The sequence below is a fragment of the Natator depressus genome, chromosome 10 (assembly GCF_965152275.1).
Source record: "Natator depressus isolate rNatDep1 chromosome 10, rNatDep2.hap1, whole genome shotgun sequence".
In the NCBI taxonomy this organism is placed as follows: Eukaryota; Metazoa; Chordata; order Testudines; family Cheloniidae; genus Natator; species Natator depressus.
Window position 1 is genome coordinate 3,903,015 of NC_134243.1, and position 20,311 is coordinate 3,923,325.

The 20,311-nt window shown below is 49.9% G+C and overlaps 1 protein-coding gene across 1 annotated transcript in view; it reads left to right on the forward strand.

Moving 5' to 3' along the window:
- PKD1 (polycystin 1, transient receptor potential channel interacting) overlaps window positions 1–19,915 on the forward strand; it is a 140,226-nt gene extending 120,311 nt beyond the window's left edge. Inside the window, exons 37-46 of the mRNA XM_074965012.1 lie at window positions 82–276; window positions 2,743–2,882; window positions 4,705–4,832; window positions 6,060–6,234; window positions 7,038–7,163; window positions 7,596–7,770; window positions 9,717–10,004; window positions 11,745–11,879; window positions 12,354–12,668; window positions 13,361–19,915. Coding sequence (XP_074821113.1) covers window positions 82–276; window positions 2,743–2,882; window positions 4,705–4,832; window positions 6,060–6,234; window positions 7,038–7,163; window positions 7,596–7,770; window positions 9,717–10,004; window positions 11,745–11,879; window positions 12,354–12,668; window positions 13,361–14,002 — 2,319 coding nt within the window. The 3' untranslated portion in view covers window positions 14,003–19,915. The remainder of the gene's footprint in view (window positions 1–81; window positions 277–2,742; window positions 2,883–4,704; window positions 4,833–6,059; window positions 6,235–7,037; window positions 7,164–7,595; window positions 7,771–9,716; window positions 10,005–11,744; window positions 11,880–12,353; window positions 12,669–13,360) is intronic.
- The last annotated feature ends 396 nt before the right edge of the window (window positions 19,916–20,311 follow it).

The window sequence follows — 20,311 nt, forward strand, 5'->3', positions numbered from 1 at the left end:
TGAGGACGTTCCCATCATGGCCTTGTGCTGGTGAGGTTGCTATACAGGTGTCTTAAAGCACATTGATTTCCTGGGTCGCAGGTTCTGCTGGAAGCCCTTTATTTCGCACTGGTTGCAAAGCGCCTGTACCCGGAGGAAGACGACACACTGGTGGAGTATCCATTTGTCGAGCACGTTTCCGAGAAGATCAACAAAGTCCGACCTCCTCAGGGATTTGCCCTTTTCCAGGCCAAGGAGGAGGCCAGGAAGGTCAAACTGCTTCACAAGATGCTAAAGGTAAAGCGCCTGGCAAACTACTTGGATATCTTTTTTTGACGAGATGACAAGTTTGGTTGATAAAGGTAATAGCGTTGACGTAATAGACTTCGATTTCTGTAGGGCGTTTGACTTGGTACCGCACAACACTTTGATTAAAAAACTAGAATGATATAAAATGACCGTGGCACGTATTAACTGAATTAAAAACTGGCTCACAGATACGTCTCAAAATGTAACTGTAAATGGGGAACAATCATCACGCAGGTGCATTTCCAGTGGGCTCCTGCAGGGATCAGTTCTTGGCTCTTCGCTATTTAACATTTTTATCAATTACCTGGAAGAAAACCTAATATCATACCTGATAAAGTTTGCAAGTGACACAAAAATTGGGGGAGTGGTAAATAATGAAGAGGACAGGTCACTGATACAGAGAAATCTGGATCACTTGGTAAATTGGGTGCACGCAAACAATATGCATTTTAATAGACTAAATGTAACTGTATCTCGGAACAAAGAATATAGACCATATTTACAGGATGTGGGATTCTATCCTGGGAAGTGGAGACTCTAAAAAAGATTTGGGGGTGGGGTGGATAATCAGCTGAAGGTGTCCAAAAGGGCTAATGCAATCGTGGGGAGCATAAACAGGGGAATATCAAGTAGAAGTAGAGAGGTCATTTTACCTCTGTATTTGGACTGGGTGCAACTGTTGCTGGACTACTGTGTCCAGTTCTTGTATCCACAGTTCAAGAAGGATGTTGATAAATTGGAGAGGGTTCAGAGAATGGCCATGAGAATGCTTAAACAAGATTAGAAAACCTGCCTTATTGTGATAAGCTAAATAGATTGAGCTCCTTGAGTCTAACAAAGAGATGTTTAAGGGTGACTTGATTACAGTCTAAATACCTAGATGGGGAACAAATATTTAATAATGGGCTCTTCCATCTAGCAGAGAAAGGTTTAGCACAATCCAATGGCTGGAAGTTGAAGCTAGACAAAGACAGGAAATAAGGTGTCAAGTTTTAACAAGCGAGGGGAATTTACCATTGGAACAATGTACCACGGGTCGTGGTGGATTCTCCATCAGTGACAATTTTGAAATCAAGATGGGATGTTTTTCTAAACGATCTGCTCTAGGAATGATTGCAGGGGGGCAGTTCTCTGACCTGTGTTATTGAAGAAGTCAGACTAGCCCATTACTATGCTCCCTCCTGACTTTGGAATTCATAGACTCCTCCCCGCTTTCTACCTTACTGAGACTCTGAGCTTGGCCCCAGGGTGTGGCCTGGGCCCTCCTTGCATCAGGGTGTGCCTGCAGTAACCTGCCATGGAACATGGGCTGCTCCAAACACCATCTTTGTGACTGCAAGCAGCTCAGCCTAGCACGTGAGCATCACTGCAATAGCACTGCCCTGAAAGGGTTAGGAACCACTGACCTAAAGGACACTCCTGCGATGAACCTTGTATCAGGTTAGGAGAACAAAGCAAGGAAACTAACTGTGCCTGCCTGTGTGGCTTATACGAAGGGCCGGGTGAGTCTCTCCAGTCTTTGCAGCCCACCCTACAGGTTTTGTTTAAAGGTGGGAGGTATGGATAGAGCATGGAACTGGGACTCAGGAGATGTGGATTCTCTTCCCGACTCTGCCACTGGGCTGCTGGGTGACCTCGAGCAAGTCCCTTCCCAGCTCTGTGCCTCAGTTTCCCCATTTGCACAAGGGAGTGATGATCCTGACCACCTTTCTAGAGCGCTTTGAGATCTGTGGATGAAAAGCGTTATGTCTGAGCGAGGTGGTAGGATTCCAAAGCTAAGAGGAATGGAACTATTTCCTCCCCGTGAAATCAGTTGGTTTTGGAGTCAAAGCATTCCCTTGCAGTGCTGGAAACACAACAGCTCCGGCCTGGGGCACAAGAAAACGGAACAGGCCACTTGCGTTATCCAAGCCCAGTGAAATGCAAACAGCCAACCAGCTGTGAAAAGGAGCTTCCATCACTTTAAAGATCTTTCGCTGTTAATACTCCCAGCTGGTGTTAGTAACACTCCCAGGGTTTAAAAGCTGTGCTGTGTTGAACTGGGCGCTATCCCTTTCAAGAACAAAAGCCCCACTAAATGGGAAGCTGTTACATAAGCAGCGCTGCCAGCACCGAGCGGGCCGGGATGTTGTGTAATCTGTATTGACTTGAACATGTGGAGTTGGGCTGGCTGGTTTGGGGGAAAAAAAAAAAATTGTTACAAGGCCATGGTCTGGGTCTGGATTTCATTTAACAGCAGCTCCCATATGGGAAAACACCAAACCAGTATGTTGGGGCCTGCTTCTGCTCCCAGTGGGGGTCTTGCCCTGACATCCAAGGAGAGCAGGATCTAGCCCTTGGGGCGCAGGACAGCTTGCTTCATGTACTCAGCTGCCCTGCTCCCACCAAGGTAGGTACCGTGCCCTAGGCTGAGAGCAGTCCTCTGACCGCATGCCTCTGTTTTCTGCTTGCCAGAGCTTCCTCATCTATATGTTGTTCTTGCTGGTGACATTGCTCACCAACTATGGCGACGCCTCCCGCAACGGCAGGGCCTTCCTTTTGCAAAGCTCCCTCAAGCAGCAGCTCGGTGGCGAGGAATTCCTCCGCGTCAAGAGGTAATTGCGAAGCCCCAGTGGGGCTTGGAGCATCAAGCCATGTGGGTTGTTCCATCCTCCGGGCCAGGCAGCCTCAGGCTGAACACTGTGGGGCTTTGCGCTGGAAGTCAGTGAGCAGATGCGTTTCTTTACCGATCACAAATTACACACACACAAATGCCGAATCGTCTGTGGTCACTACAGCCCTCGCCGCTCCCATTCGAACGGGACAGTCACCAGTGTGTCCAGTCTCATGGTGTCAGAAGACAGGAGAGACTGACATTCACTAACTGTATTGCTCGGGTTCCTTCTCCCATCATTAGGCACCCAGGGGTGCACCAGATCCTCAGTGCTGAGGTTATAATGTACGTGTCTGAGTTGCCAGATGTTAATTTTAGAAATTCACCTTGGGAGGTCAAGGATGGTTTTGTGACCAACACCCAGTGCAGGAATTCAGGAGGAGATCTGTGTTTTCGTTCTGCCTCCATCACACCCTCCCTGGGGGGCACGTCCTTTCATTGCTTGATGCCTCCATTACCCTATCTGTAAAATGAGGATAGGGGTTCTGTGAGCTTTAATTCATTAATGTTTCTAAAGGACTGAGCGCCACTGTTGGAAATTGGGGCGGAGGGGGGGAAGAGAATCAGTTTATACTTCTCTTTCAGATATCTGAGCTATGAATTCAGAGTTGCAGCATCAGGACAGACTGAGACGACCTTTAAAAACCGCAGCTTTAGAGAAGGTTTAGCAATAAAGAGGCTTATGAAAACCAGAAATAATCATCTATTCTATAAATACTAAACCCTACCATTCTTTGGGGCTTGTAGCAAGAGGACAATTTCCTGGTGGAGTTTTCAGGATGTCGTCATCCCTGTTGACCAGAACGGCCCCAGAGCTGCTTTCCTGGAATTAGTTCTGTCCTTGTGTCAGCCCTCTTGATTGTTCTACAGACAAATGAGACTTGGCAAAGTGAGAGCAGGAATCCATGCTACATCTGAGTCACTGATAGAAGTCAGGAGTCATCCCACGGACATCAGCACAATTACATGGGATTAAAAGTGGTGTCAAATGAGAGCAGACTCAGCTCCTAGTTACGGAGGGACCTGGCTCACGTTTACTTTGCACTGGCAGTGGAAAGGGGCTGTGCCATGGGAGCATATGTATGGCTACACCCCACTGAAGGCCTCTTTACCCCACAAGAATGCTGTGAAGTGGCTTTAATGTAAATGAGAATCAGGCTCAAAAGATTTCTGTGGGACACTTATTTTGTGAGGTTAGAGCGACACGGAGAAAGGGCAATGGGATGAAGCGGAAAAAAAGGAAAAATTTGATCTAATGGCCAGATCACTTTGGCTATGGGTTAGTTTCCCAAAGGAAGTGATAGAATCCTCATCTCTTCGCTCATTCGAAGCGAGGCTGGATAAAATCACTCGAGTATAACACTGGAGAACAATTGTGCATTGGCCTGGAACTAAATCAGATGTTCTGATGGTCTCTCTCAGCTCCATCTTCTGTAAGAATATGCTGAAGCAGGGGACTAGTTTTACCTTGTAGGGTTTTTGCGTCCCAAACGTCTATACTGTGTGATCTCTCAGGGTATAGGATAATAGTCTGGAGGATAAAGCCTGCCTCTGGCTGAGCTGGTGGGCCACTGAATAGCAGTGGAGGTCACCTTTCCAAAGCTCAGTCTCCCCCCAGTGGCAGGATACAAGCTTTCAGATCATCCCCTTGGCGTAGAGAACTCCTCAGAACCAGAGCTGGGCGTGGGGCTGGGCTGAGTGGAGACACTTTCTTCTGTATTGACCGGATTAACCTTCCTCTCTTCTCCTCCCTGCGTGCACAGATCCGATGAGTTTTGGGCATGGATGTCACAGGTCTTGTTGCCCTCTCTCTACAATAACCAGTCGCGGCAAGAGAGCTACAGCACCATGCTGGGAGTGCCACGGCTGCGTCAGCTCCGCCTGCAGGAAGGTGCGTGGCTGCCAGCATCCCTGGTTTGGGAGCAATGGTGCCTCACAGAAGAGATTCAGATCAATGAGACAGGGAGGGACAAAGCTGAGAGCCAGCTCTAGTTTTCTAGCCCCACAGCAGCCAGCTTGCACACCACTGTTCTCTGTAGAAGTTTGGCCAGCGAGGCTGCAGGTTGGTTCCTGGTTATCCTTACGCCCAAGAACACGTGCCAGGTACTGTACAAAAGCCAAAGACCCGGGCCCTGCCCAATTTCAGACAGGATGCAACAAGCAAGGGTGGTCGGCCATCAGGATGGGGTGAGCTGAGGAGCAAAGTCTGAGCCACATGACTCACGTTCTCCTGTGCTAAGCCCAGTAGCTCAGTTATGGATTTTGCATTTATAAATAAATGATATGGACTTGCTCCCTTCTCTAGGTCTGGCTGGGAAAGGGGGAACTGGAATGGAGGGTTTAACTGAAGCAGGGGGAGGGACGCAATGTAGAGGAATAGCTTTCTGCACTGGGATGTTCATATGGCCATGTAACGGGTTTCCCTACTCACTGCTGTGGTGCCCCCTCATGGCTGGGTCTGGGGAACAGCTCTCAGCTGGAACAGTGCCCCCTTTCATCACTTGCTCACCCCGTGGCCCGTCTCCCGTTCCAGAACTTAGGGTGCTCTCTCTTTGTGACAGCCCTCCAGCCAAGTCTCTATATAGTTTTCCCCTTCCAGGGTCGCTAAGTCCCACTGGACAATCCACCCGGCAGTATTCTGTAATTTCTGGTCTGTGCCACTTTCCCAGTGGTTGGCAGGGGAGCCCGGGCCTGCCCAGTACTCTGGGTTCCAGCACAGGGACCTGCTATCCAGCAACGATGGTCTGCTTATTTCCAAACCTCATTGCTATTGCCCTCTGCTCCTTCTTACTTCCCTTCTCTTTCTTGATGTTGTGGCCCACTCCTGGGGTCCAACTCAAGCTCCCAGCTGCCGGGAGTGACTGCAGCCTCCTTCCCCAACAACCCCTTCTTGTCCCTGCTTGCTAGCTTTGTACCAGTGCAGGCTACAGCTGCTCAGCTGAGCTTCACCTTCCATTAGCACTTGTCTATCCAGCCTAATCCTCCCCCAGATGCAGTCCACTAGATTAATTACCCCTTCCAAGGTACCTGAACCCCTTCCGATAGGTGCAAACACCCCAGCACAGGCAGTCTCATGTCTCGTCACCGCCAAGCTAACACGATACTGGCCTCTTTTCAGCAGAATGCCCGGATACCATCCATGATTTCTTTAGTGGGACGGATGCATCTGTCGCTGCGAAGAAATGCACGTACGAGTCTAACGGCTTTAATACTGGCGATTATGCTGTTGGCTGGAAGAGGGTATCTGTAAATTTGACACAGCCGTGGTCCTACTCGCCGCCTGACCTAGCAGGGTACGAAGCTGCGCATTCCACACGTACATTTCCTGTTCTGGCCGCAAAATCCAATCACAGCATTGGGCTCTTACAGCCACTCCGTTTCCAGCTGTCATGTCAAGTCAGCCAACTGCTGCCCCCGAGAGCCAACCGAATGAACAATACGGAAGGCATAGTGCTGTTCTGATCACCAGCCAGCTGGTTTTGTTCCATAGCAGTTTGATTGGCACGAATCATGCAGCCCCATTTGTAATTTTGTGGCATACACACTGCATGGAAGATAGAGTGGAGCTCTGTGTGTGCAAACGCATGCCACCGCGAGGTACTTTGCCAATGCAGTGGGGGCACATGCCGGGGGCACCGATATTTCAAAACTGCTGTTTAAGAGCAGGAGTGGGTTACAGAGCAATTTAAAACCTCAGCAAGGAAAGATTTGCATATTGGTGGTAGCTTCCTGTTATTGCTGGTTAGAGGGGCTCAGGAAACAGGTATAAAATCTGGGTCTATGCTCATTTAGCTTCGGTTCTAGCATTTGTTTGGCTCTGGATCATTTCTGGGAGGTGTGTTTCAAGATGGGTTTGGAGGGGGGTGTGGGTGGGCTAGGGCCTGTTTTGGGCCATTTAAGTTGATACAGTTTTTGTTTGTAATTTCTCATATGCCCTAGATGCACTAAATAAGATGCTTACTGTATGTCAGTTCAAATCCTCCGTTTGCATGGAAAGTAAAACAATGCAACTCCTCCTGGCTTTGCGTGAGTTATGAGGCCAGGTCAGCAAATCCCCACCCCCAAAATGCAACCAGTGGCTCCTCTTCTTTTTCAGAGTCTGGTACTGGGGCTACGTCTCCATGTATGACAGCGGAGGTTACATCCAGGAGCTAGGAGCCACGCTGGAAGAGAGCAGAGCGCAAGTGGACTATCTTCAGCAAAACAACTGGATCAACAACCTGTAAGCAGCTGGCAAGGCAGCAGAGGGGGAAGCCCTGAGTTTGGCTGTAACCTGGGAACAGTCCCGAGTCCTAATCTGAATTTTTCAGTGCAGGTAGTTGAGGTGGTGTCTGCCAAGCCTAGAAGTGGTTTTTTTTGGGGGGGAGGGGGGCGATTATTCAGCCAGAGGACCCCCTTTATCTTCCCTCACCTTGGTTTTGCGGTCAGGCGGTGTCCAACCAAGGCAGGCAGGATGCGTTCCCCTCTGTGGTTCCTTGGTGGGCAGCAAATCCACTCACGGTGCACCCGGAGATGCACACCCGGCCTCCCTCGCACCAGCTGCAGGGAGGGTGCTGCCCCAGACAGACCCTGAGCTGCTCTGGCAGCTCTCGCCCCTATAAAATGGTGTAACCTGACATGACGGACACTGTTGCCTGCTTCTCTGTCCCCACAGGAGCAGAGCGGTCTTTGTGGAGCTGACGCAGTACAACCCTAGCGTGGACCTGCATGCTGCCGTCACCCTGCGTCTGGAGTTCCCCATGGCGGGGCGAGCAGTGGCCGCCATCGCAATTGGGCCCTTCCCCCTGCTGCGTCTCAGTGGGGGAGTCACGCTGCAGCTTGTCATGATGGTCAGTTCAGCAACCTTGCTCCTCTCAGTCAGGCCTGTGGAGAGAAATTGGGGGCTCCCATCACATTTGCTAGGCCTGCCCCCATTTCAGCCCAGTTACAGGCTTTTGCGGGGCCCCTGCGCTCAGGGTCCTGGTACCATTGTCCCTCTTTGGCAGCCCTGCTCGCAGTCGCAACCTTAGCGCAGTGGATGGACGTCACTGGGATCTGGCTGTCGGAGGGAGTTACTCGGCCCTGCTCTGCTTGCTGCTATGACCCTGTTTCCCAGACGCGCTTCACAGTTGTGCTGTGGAAGGGCTGTCGGGGACCCCCTTCTTAGGTTGTGCTGTTGGCTCAGGAGAATAGTTGCTTCCTGCTCCCATGGCTCAGAGTCACCTGGCTGACTTGGAGGTTTGGGCCAAAAGAAATCTGATGAGGTCCAACAAGGACAAGTGCAGACTCCTGCACTTAGGACGGAAGAATCCCATGCACCGCTATAGACTAGGGACCGAGCGGCTAGGCAGCAGTTCTGCAGAGAAGGACCTAGGGGTGACAGTGGACGAGAAGCTGGATAAGAGTCAACAGTGTGCCCTTGTTGCCAAGAAGGCCGATGGCATTTTGGGCTGTATAAGTAGGGGCATTGCCAGCAGATGGAGGGACGTGATCGTTCCCCTCTATTCGACACTGGTGAGGCCTCATCTGGAGTACTGTGTCCAGTTTTGGGCCCCACACTACAAGAAGGATGTGGAAAAATTGGAAAGAGTCCAGCGGAGGGCAACGAAAATGATTAGGGGACTGGAACACATGACTTACGAGGAGAGGCTGAGGGAACTGGGATTGTTTAGTCTGTGGAAGAGAAGAATGAGGGGAGATTTAATAGCTGCTTTCAACTACCTGAAAGGGAGTTCCAAAGAGGATGGATCTAGACTATTCTCAGTGGTAGCTGATGACAGAACAAGGAGTAATGGTCTCAAGTTGCAGTGGGGGAGATTTAGGTTGGATATTAGGAAAAACTTTTTCACTAGGAGGGTGGTGAAACACTGGAATGTGTTACCTAGGGAGGTGGTAGAATCTCCTTCCTTAGAAGTTTTTAAGGTCAGGCTTGACAAAGCCCTGGCTGGGATGATTTAATTGGGGATCGGTCCTGCTTTGAGCAGGGGGTTGGACTAGATGACCTCCTGAGGTCCCTTCCAACCCTGATATTCTATGATGGTTTCCCACCCCCATTGCTGGGCCCAAAGCCTGCATGCCCATCACCACTTCTAGTACAAGGAATACAGTCACTGAATACGTCCCTTTTGGAGGAGTGTTCTTTGGGTGGGAGAGGGAAAAATTCCCCCTCAGGCAGAATCCAGACACGTTTCATCCTCTCTTCTTATGGGCGATTGCTAACAGATGAGGCCTATGTACAGATGGGGGGTACCTTAGGGCTGTGGCATGGGCAGGCCCTCTGACAGACAAAACCCCAACCTCCCAGGAGCCTCCAGCCAGGCAGTTTGCCCTAGGGGACTGGGGGAGAGTCATGGAGCCTTGTGCTTTGATCCACCCCAGGTTGGGCAGGCCACGAGGGTCTAACAAGAACTTAGCGCACCGCTGCTCGAAGGTGAGTCCTAAGTTAGCTCTCTCGGCTGGGAGTGCTGTGGCGACATTACCCTTGGCCCCTCAGGCGCCAGAGAAAGGGAGAGCCTTGCCTCACTCTCCAGTGCTCACCTATCACCAGCAAGTCAGCGGAGTTACACCAGGGACAGGTTTGGCCCAAAGTTTCGGTGGCAGGGTTGCAGCCATATCATCATCATGGGAGTTAAAGGCCAGTAGTACGGACCCCATTCTGCCATCACGGGACAACGGCCCTGCCACTGCTCCAAGGGGCCAGCACTGCAGTTCTGTAATGGCAGCCTTGGGTGATCAGCATTGCCCCACTCTGAACACCTCTTTCTGGATGAACTCTTCCTCCTCCCCTACATTACAGGTCTTCCTCATGGTGTTTGTGGTCTATTTTGTGGTCTCCGAGTCCCTCTTCATCAAGAAGGAAGGCAGGGCCTACTTCGCCGTGTTTGGGAGCTACAGCCAATGGCTGCTCATCCTTCTGACCACCTGCACCGTGGTGGTGCACTTAAGCCAAGCCACCATTGCTGACCAGCAGTGGGCAAACTATCTGAAGAACCGCAAGGGCTTCACCAGCTTTTACCAGGTGGCCTTCCTCAACTCAGTCTTCAACAGCCTGGCTGCCTCCCTTCTCTTCCTGCTGACTGTGAAGGTATGGCAGTGGGCCTGCTGTGAGGTAGTGCTAGGTCTTGAATGCACGTCATGCAGGTGGGGCAACATTTGAGTCAGCTACGCCTGTCCCAAGTCTCCTTTCCTGTGCAGTGTTAGATCCAGAGCATGAGTAGTAATTAGATCCTTGTCTCTCCTTTACTAAGAGTAGTACAGACAGGTTACACAAACACCTGTCAGGGATGGTCTAGATAATACTTAGTATTAGATAATACTTAGATACCTCTTGAGGTCCCTTCCAGTCGTATGATTCTAGGATACTGCGGTAGAGCTGAGGAACGCCAGCCATCTCACTTTCCAAAACCCAGCCTTGAAGATGGAAGGGTGACCATCAGATCCCCATTTGTGTAAACCAACCAAGCTGATATGGAACCAGTGAAACACAAATGTGGAGTCATCTTTGAGAAGTGAGCGAACGAGACCTCTGCTTCGCAGGCCAGATTGTCAAAAGAGCTCAGCTCCCAGCCCCTCCCAAAACCTGATTCCACTTGTTGGTACTGGGCACTTTTGCAGATCTGTCCATGAGCCCTTAGACAGTATAATGCAATACACCAACTCTTATAATATTCTGGTCTATAAACCTGGGTTAAATTACATAGTGCTCAATCCCCAGTTTGTATAGGAGATGAACTTGACCATATTCTCTTCACCAGATTTATGTACGTGGCACCCTGGTACCCAGCTGTATTTAATGAATAGTAATGGTCATGAGATGTAGCTTAAGTGCAACTGCAAACTAGCTGTTCAGACAAGGGCTGGTGACGCTAAGCATACCTCCAGAAATGTGCGCTAGGTGCTGTACAAATAGAACAAAGATACTCCCTACCCCTTAGACCTTACAGGGTCGGACAAGAGACAATGGGGGCAGGGGGTGAGACAGATGGGGGAGCACACCCACACAATGCGACAATAATACAGGCCAGCATGCCGGGCCAGTAGTTTCTACACACCAGCAGCCTGGCCATTATACTGGTCTGTGCTCCAGCAGAGAGCCACACATGGGGTTGGTTTTATCCTTTGGAGCCTCCCCCTGCCCTAGACCATTCTGCTACGGTTGAGATGAGGAAGTAGCACTCAAACTAGAACTCTCTCATTATAAACAGGCAGGGCTGCTGGCAGGACGTTCTCTGCAAGGGACCCTCGATGCTGAAACGTCCTCCCCTCCCACCCCTTAACCAGAGCCTGGATGCACGAGGCTAAGCAACACATTACCAAGCATTAAACACAAACTAGATACCTTTTAGTTCATACCCCCAGCGTTCACGCAGGGGAGAGACAGCACAGGTCACGTGTCTCTAGTCTGAAGCGCAGGGCCATGCAGGAAGCTTTAGGCTCTCAGGTCCATTTGACTGATAAAAACTTCACCCGCACACAGTTTGGGGGGGGAACCAACGTGGCAACAGACTGGCAGAGCGCAATGGCGGCAGGAGCAGCACACGCTTCTTCTGAAGTTTGCTGTGTTTATTTAAATGAGTTCGAACCCCCCATCCGAGGGCTGCTTTAGCCAGTGCAGATGTTTTAATGGCGGGAGTCGAAAACGGGCTGAGGGTACTTGGACCTTCATCAACCACATGCCAGCAGTGCAAGTGGACCCTGAACACCGGGCATGCAGTGTCTGTTTCTTTGCAACAGTGCCCCAGGGTGGAATGCTACCCCAGAAACACATGCAGCAGATTCCTTGATCCACATGGGTATAAACCTGGCTTCTCTTCTTTGGTCTCAGGCTGCCCAACAGCTGCGCTTTGTCCGGCAATGGTCTGTGTTCGGCAAAACCCTGCAGAAGTCCACGAAGGAGCTGGCTGCTGCCGGGCTGGCCTTTGCGCTGCTCGTCCTTGCTTACACCCAGCTTGGCTTCCTGGTAAATATTTATTTTTATTATACAGTCAAGACTCAACCTAAGCTGGGCGTTGCTGAGGGAGAGGAGACTTGATTGCTAAAAAGGGAAGGGTTCATTAGAGAGACCTCAACTCTGATCCAAGCCAGAGCATTCTGGTGAGCAAGGCTCAGCTGAGCGGGCCACACTGCAGTTGGCCCCTTCCTGGCCTGCAGCAGAGTCATCAGTGGCCGACGCGACCATGGGCATGGAACTCCAAGAACTCCTTGAGGCCCCATTGGCAGGGGGCACAGGGCAGCCCATCAATGTTGTAGCTGATAGATGGAGCAGGGCTCCCGCCTCCTAAGCCCCTGTGGTGTAGCTGGGGATGCTGCTGCTTGCCTGCCTTTGCAAGGCGCTCGGAGGTCTGGGACCGAAAGGCAGTCTCGAAGGCGGGGTATGGCCACTCTGCCATTGAGACAACGGCCTTTCATTGCAACCCCTGCGTTTCCTTCGCAGCTTTTCTCCTCCTGCTCGGAATCCTTCCGCAGCTTCAGCAGCAGCCTCCTGCTCCTCTTGGCTGTGGTCCGCGGCAGCGTGAACCTCCGGCTCTGCCTGCCCGAGCCTTCGGGGCTGTACTACCTGTTCTGCGCCAGCTACATCATCCTGGAGATGTGGATCGTGCTGAGGCTGTTTGCCGCGGTGCTTGTCCACCGCTACCGGGAGATGAATTTCGAGCTGTACCGCCCGGCCTTCGAGCCCCAGGACTATGAGATGGTGGAGCTCTTCGTCCGCAGGCTGAAGCTCTGGATGGGCTTCAGCAAAGTCAAGGAAGTAGGTGCACAGTCCCATAGGGCTCCACCCTCCACCTCTGTGCAGTGTGCTAGCCAGGGGGAGGCCCAGGGCCCCTGGCTGGTGGGTCACGGCCAGAGGTGCCAGTCCCTTGTGGGCCACATGGGATGCATGGTTTTGCAGTGTTTCGGCCGGCCTTTGCAGTCACAGGGCCGTGGGGGCCGGTGATACAAACACTCTGATTGTTTCCCCCATTGCAGTGGTGCAGCAGGGTGGGGGCAAACGGTGACAGGCCACTGCTCACAGCAGTATGGGTCACAGGGGCCATCACTGGCAGGAGGCGGAAGGACTGGTAACAATAGCTGGTGTCCCAGGTAGAGGACTGGTGGCAGTGCTCATGTCCTGGCTGGCAGGAGCAGAGACTGCCCCCAGCATTGTCCCCTGCTGTTGTGCCACCCCCACGGTTCAGTTTGGTTTCTAATCAGGCTGGTGGGTGTATAAACCCCCCACCCTTCTTCTCATTCGGGTCACCCCACCATCCGGCCAGGCCAAGTGGGGAGCACTCTGCAGTTGGAGATAGTCATTCAAGGCTGACATGAAGAGCTCACCCCCATCCTGCCTGCTGGGCTGGAGCAGGAGCCTGCAGGGGGTGCTCCCACCCTGGGGCGACAGGCAAGGGTTCACGAGTGCCTGTTTTCTGCACTAACCCTCTTTCGCTCTCGCTTCCCTTCCAGTTTCGGCACAAGGTGAGGTTCGAAGGGATGGAGCCGTTACCATCCCGGTCCTCCAGTGACAAATCCTTCCGGGGTCCCACCCCCAGCGCAGCCTCCGACAGCTCCAGGGCCTCCACCTCTTCGAGCCAGCTGGACGGGCTCAGCCTGGTGCTGAGCACCAGAGAGAGCTCAGAGGTGGATGCTGATGTCCAGCGGCTCCTCTCCCTCTTCGAGATGCTGCTGGCCCAGTTTGACCGAGTGAACCAGGTGACGGAGGACATCTACCGCATGGAGCAGCAGCTGGAGGACTCGCAGAGCAGGAGGACCAGGACGAAGTACATCCAGATGACCGAGGACCTGCTGAGTCGGTACCACCTGGGGAGCACAGATCAGGGGAAACAGGGACTTTATCCTGAGAACTTTTCCGACGCTGACCTGCACCCTCCCGGAGACCCTCTGTTGCCCTCCCATCCCGCCAGCGCCCTGGGTGCCCTACAGAGCAGCACCGGCTGTGCGCCCAGCCGGATAGTCCGGGCCAGTAGGGGCCTCAGCATGGCTTCTTCTCTGCTCTCCCCACACAAGACGTATGCCACCACGGCGCCAGTGGTCAGGAAGAAAAAGCCACTGCGGGCAAAGAACAAGGTCCACCCCAGCATCAAGTAACGGGAGACCATGTGCAGGGTCTCTGGGAAAATACCTCACTGTGCCTCCCCTGGGAAGGCAGAGAGAGCCTCGTAACGTAGCCCGGGAAGGTTCCACCGCAACTCGGAGTCAGAAACGGAAGTCGCAGGGAACCGGCGTGGAAAGCTGACACACTCACGCCACACCAAGGACTGGGGAGCCACTGTGCCCTCCCGGGCTCTTGGCCAGCTTAGATGCTAGCAGCATCACTGCCGCTTCGGGACACGCGGCTAAGAATACAGGTGTTGCCTTGAGCCTCCCAAGTGCCTAATGAAGATGGACACAGCCACTGTGTGTTGTACATACTGGCAGCTTCTATTACCAAGGTGCCTCAGTTTCCTGTTTACTTTAGCGATGGTTTCACAGCTTTTTGGTGTCGTTGGAGACTGTTTGGCCCTTCAGTCCAGGACAACCTAAGAGACTCAGCTTCACCAAGAAGGCCAGATGAGAGAAGCCGCAGGGGTCTCACCTAATATTTAGCGTTGGCAGCAAGAGGGCAAACAACATTAATCAGGGCAATATTAAAAAGAAGTGTCTCTCTTTTTAAGTGACCCTAGCTTCAAACAAAATGAACAGATTCCAAAAGCAGAGGCCTGTTATTGTTAAGTTGCTTTATCAAGAACTGCTGCGAAGTAAAGTGAATGGTGCAAGGAGCAACTCAAGAAGGATTTCCCGTGCTCAGCTGGCTGCGCCAAAACGGGAAGAGAGGAGCTGAAATTGCGAGTAGTTAAGGTTTAACAGACTTTTGGATTCACAGACCAGTCACACTGTGGAGGAAAACGACTGGTTTCAGGGGAATATTTAATTCAATATTTGTATTGGCATGAATATAGAGTGACAGTATCTGCACCCAGATCAGTTAGTTTTCAGTATTGGCTAGTGTTATCCTCCAGCATTTGGTACTATTATTTTTATTTAAAGAAATTCAATATTTAAAAAATATGAATGACCATGAAATCCACATTAAGCCACCACTTCTAATAATCAGCCAGTCTTAGGACATGGCAATTAGTGACAGCTCAACCAAAAAGGTACTGGAGACCTGGGGGGGGGGGTCTTAATTGGTCACTTAAAAGAGGGGGCTGCCGGCATGCTGGCTCCATTCCGGCCCAGCTCCCCTTTAGCTACTGATCTTCCCCCAGCCAGTGGATTGAATGGGTAAGTATGGTGCGTTGGTTGCTTGGTTTTTATAGTTGAAGGAATGTATTGACATATGTAATTTTTTTTTTTTGGTTTACTTTTTTGTATGTACTGCCGAGCACTTTAACAATGCTTTCCTTGGCTAACAATGACACATGCGACCTTTTTAACAAGAATGGAATAATATATCACAAAAGCAGTATTTTTGTGTAAAAAAAATCATAAACGGAAATGAGCAAACGGTAATGTGAACGCACTTCCCCAGTGAACCATCACCAGCTGCAGCCCTGCCTCAGGGGCTGGGTGCCAGCCAATGACACTCAAACCTACTCACCAGCACTCTTAGGAGCTTCCAAAGAGGAACAACAAATGCATTAAAAAAATTAACGCACTAGGTGACGCAGGGAATAAGCCACCTGCCAGCAGAGGCAGGTGGTGAGAGACAGGGGCAGATGGTTCTTAGTTTGCTTCTGTCTGGGACAGAAAGATGTATCCGCTCCTACTCCAACCTGCTTCCACTCCCGACTTCGCTGTAATCCACAGTATATCGAGCTACAGCTGTGCTACGCTTGATATGCCATGGCAGGTACTTGTCCAGCGCTCCCTTTTAGACAATTGGTGTGGGTAACTATCAATCAAAGGCACCTATTCTGGGCAGCCACAGCCTATGTAAATTATTTCCCGCTATGGTAAGTGGTGCTACCAATAGCAAAATCTCCCTGGCGGCTAGTGCCCATGGAAACCCCCCGGCCAGCCCGTGTTCACCTCACCCTTGTCATTCCGCGTTATGTATATTGTAAGTAATTTATACGGGGTTTTGAAATGTATATATTTGCTATATTTTCATAGCATCGGTACCATGTTTGACACATGTAGATAGGAGACAGAACACTGTTGTCAGAGTTATTTAAAGGATGTATTAAGTGCTTCTTTCTGGGAATGTTCATTGTATATAAAGTATTAGGTGTCAGAGTGCGTGTGGCGTGCGTGCTCTTGTGCCAGATGAGGTGTGGGCCGGGCTGGCACTGCGGCAGTCCCAACCCATGGAGCCGAGAGTGACAGTGGGATCTTTCGCGATGTACTGTGTTGTTCCCCACTCTGTCTTGCTCAATGCTTTTGAAAGGTAACATTGTTCTATGGAGCTCTTTGAAACCAAAGGCCAATGTTTGCAGGGGCCATTGTTCATGGTACAGCATCTCCTGTTAGACTCCATCTAGCCTCCATTGCTTCCGCTCTTGGAAGACACTGGGCTTGTAACGGAGCTCTCCTTTCCAAGCATTGCAACTATCTAATCCAGAGGAGGAGAGAGCCCTAAGCGGAAAAGTCTGTGCTCCTTTCCAGCTGAGTAACTTTATAAAGGCTAGAGATAGGGTTTCCCCAAAGACACTTCCATTGGAGTTAGTTCTTCTGACCTTTTTGCTGCTTGTTCTCACTCTCCAGCTCCTGCTGCCTTTCTCCTGCTGTGCGCATGAGATGGTTTGCACACAGCGTTGTATTCCAACAATCCCCAGATTGTATCCAGCTTGATTTTCCTTGTGCTGCACTCCCCACCTGCTTCCCTCTCTGTGGAGACTTGAGCAGCAAGCGTGGGGTTTCTTGGCCATCGGGTTTACATCCATGGAAGTTATTGTACTTTTGTGTTAGTTGCGCGGAGGACAGAATTAGACAAGATGTTGCAGAGCGCGTGGGGGAGGGATTAGCGTGATGTACAAAGAAAGTTCTCTTTACAACGGCAAGGTGGTTTGGTGGTGATAGGAAGGGCATGAAAGAACAGAAAGCCGGGGGCAAGTAGAGTACAGATGGAAGGAAATGGAAGCAGGAACCACAGGCACTCTTCACATAGGTGATGGAACGGCTGTGGTTGGGGCAGAGCGGTGACAAACATTAAGTGTTTGGAATTTTGGAAGTGGCATCTGGAGTGGGAGGATAAGAGTTGGAAAATGGCAGGTGGACGTTAATGGTACCCATCCCTTAGCTGCAGGTACTACAGTCAGCAAGGAAAACCGTGCCAACAAAATCACCACCACTACTGTTCCAGGATAGTTCAGCTACAAGAACTGAACCCAGAGCCAGGGGCAGGTTTTGCTATTGAGTTTACAGCAATAAACCCTTCTATGTTCTAGACAAAAATGGTTTAATATTCCTATTACTGCAATCCATCTGCCCTTGGACTTTTTTTTTTTGGGTGGGGGGGGGAGAGGCACATTCAGACTATTTAACCATGGCTTTTTAACAACCCCAGTTCCCTCTACTTTTTACAAGCAGCATGGCCACCGTTTAAGTACTCACCACAAAGTCTCTGCTAGATTCCCAACGCCCGACTTTGGAGACAAAGCAGCATTAGAGGAGAGGTGTAGCATATAAACACAGAAGTGCCTTAGTGCCATCTGTACAATCACTTGATTTTCCCCATGCTTTGGAAAAAAATGAAGCAGACAGGCTCCTCTATCAAATTAGAAGGGAAGGGGTGTGTGATTTAACTGACAGTAACCAGGACTCAGCCCTTCTAGGCCTACAGTATGTGCTGTGTGACCTTGCACAAAGTCACAATTTCCAGGAGTCCTTTTCCCTAGCGGTACCATAGGTATTACTTGTTCACCTCACTGCAGGGACGGGGAGGCTGTGAGACAGAACCAATGCTTTGGGCTCAATACAGAGGTAACTGGATGAAATCCTGTGGCCTGGGTAACGCAGGTCAGCCTAAATCTAATGGTCCCTCTTCTGCCTTTAATTGATGACTCTTTCAAGGGAGTCTTGGAGGTTCTTGGAGAAAAGGTTTGAGAATTAAGTGGTGTGAAAGGACTGGAGGTAAAGGCAAACTTCTACCAGTATTACTGTATTAAGGAAGGATTTTCAAGTATCTGCTGCCTTTTAAAATGAACAAACATTCCAACATGCCTGCTATAGCTTTCTTTAGAACAAGTGGTAACGGGATAATAGGGCATCTCAGAACAGATTCTTTGTGATTAAATTCCATTTTCTACATTCAGCACACCTTCTGATGTAAGAAGTGTCTAGATTTGGGGAAGGTTAGCCTCAAGAGGAGAAATGGTTCTAGAAATCAGATGAGTTTTGATGGTTAACAAATAAGGGAATTAGCACCACTATGTCCAGATGAGGGAAAAGCAAGCACAAGACAGACAAGTGCCTCTAGGATCCTTACATAAGGTAAGGTCTAGTTTTATATTAGTGGGAATTTCACTATTTGAATATCCTTCCTATCCCAGCTCTAGGAAATTTTTCCCACACTTAGGTCTTTTCTACAATGAAGACAGACAATTCCCCCCACCCAATGCTGCAGTGAACATGATACCCTCCCCAAGTTTGTTTCACCCCAGCATTCCCATGGCCACTAGCACCCCCTATCTGCAAGCTTGCTCTGCCAGCTGAGCAAACTAATTAGCGTCCCCTTTTCCATTTGGGAAGATAGGACGTGGAGGATGGATGGTTTGGAGTGCAGCTCAGGGAAAGAAATATCATTACCACAGGGTCTCCCTCCCACGTTGTAAGAATGTTTATGAGTGCAGACCACAGACCACCATACGAGACCAGGCCAGATGAAAACACAATAAAATGATCCTCCCTGTTTATAAATATCCATGCTCATATGACACCAAGACTGCTAACAGCTTCCCACATGGATTAAAACAATTGCCCACTACACTAGACAGCATTGCTCTAGTTGTTCCGATTAGGGATCTGACCCCTATGCAGGGAACAGAATCAGCTGGCCAGCCAAAGACTCCACTTTTACAGCTCCACTAAACACGTGGTCTCGTCTAGGACAGGCTGTAGAGATGACAGCCATTAAAAACATGGTATTGGAGGATGGTTAATATCTATCTGAGGTAAGAGGCCTCTCAATCAACTGGAATTTCCAAGAGCTAAATGGTATCTGCAGGGACTAGGTACTACGGCTGAATGTATCAGTTAATTGCCAAGGGCTCTGAAAGTCTAATAGAACCTTTAAGAGTTAAAGGGCAAAAATGAGACGCTTGTTGTCAGCTTTAGTTTGGCTACAGTAGATAGTGTATTTAGACTCCCCTCTCCCACAAAAGCCTTGAATAGGCTGTGTTAGAGGAAGTTAACTGAACACAGTTAACACAGGGACAAGTTAAGAGATGATGGCGAACTGAAAGCCAAAGCGGTTTGCACAGCCTTTAGTAAGCTCGTAGGTGGCAGTAAAGGTTAAAGTTAGGATGCTCCCAATGTGAAGAGGCAGGTTTTTCTTAAGTTAGGCCTTAAAGTGAATGAGTTTCTTATCCAGCTAGCTGTGTGCACGTGTGTATGGTGGTGTGAATGAGTCTTACCAGTGCTTCTTCTAACTGTAGAAGAGCAAAGATGGGTTAGGACAACTGTCCTGCTACTTTTCTTGGATCCCAGTAGGTGGAGCAGCTCTAGAGCCCACACAGGTGTTTCAGAAAAGCCAGACACTTCAGTCATACAGCTTTGAAGCTATCATAGTTCTCATAGGAGCACTTGTTTGTATGGAGCCTTTAGCCACACACATGGGGTTCCTTGAAGTGTCACAGGTAAGGTAGCAAGTATATGAAATCTGAGCTTAGCTGCAGCCAAAACTATTAGTCATGAGATTATACTCCTTGTCAACAGCAATACATTTGACTTGCATCCCTAACTAATAAATACTCTTGAATGTATATTTTGTGTTTATAGTCACCAAGAGATGGTTTCTTATTTATTGCCTTAAGTCTCACAATGATGCAATAGTATCAAGCTGCTTAATACAGAACCCTATCAGCTAGTTAAGGGGTGGGGTTTGGGGGGGAGGGGGTGGGAAATCTATATAATGCTTTTGTAGCAATGGATGATCAGGACCAATGCATCAAAATATTGCCTTCTGGTCAATGTTACATTTGCAAACAAAATAGCCTATTTTGTAACTGTGGGAATGTTTCTTCAAAATGACAATGTCAAATAAAAACCATGGACTGCTAAGTAAATGTCTGCTATGCTTTTGTTGGAAGCTGCCACAACATCCTCTTTGCCTGTTAGCAATCCATATACACCACTGTCTGAAGGATGCATCTAGGAGGTACGGTGCCGCAAGTACAACAGAAAGGTCTGAAAGCTATTAGCTTCAGAGCTAGTCCAACTCGACAACTTCAAATACGAGTAAATTCAAACCTCTGA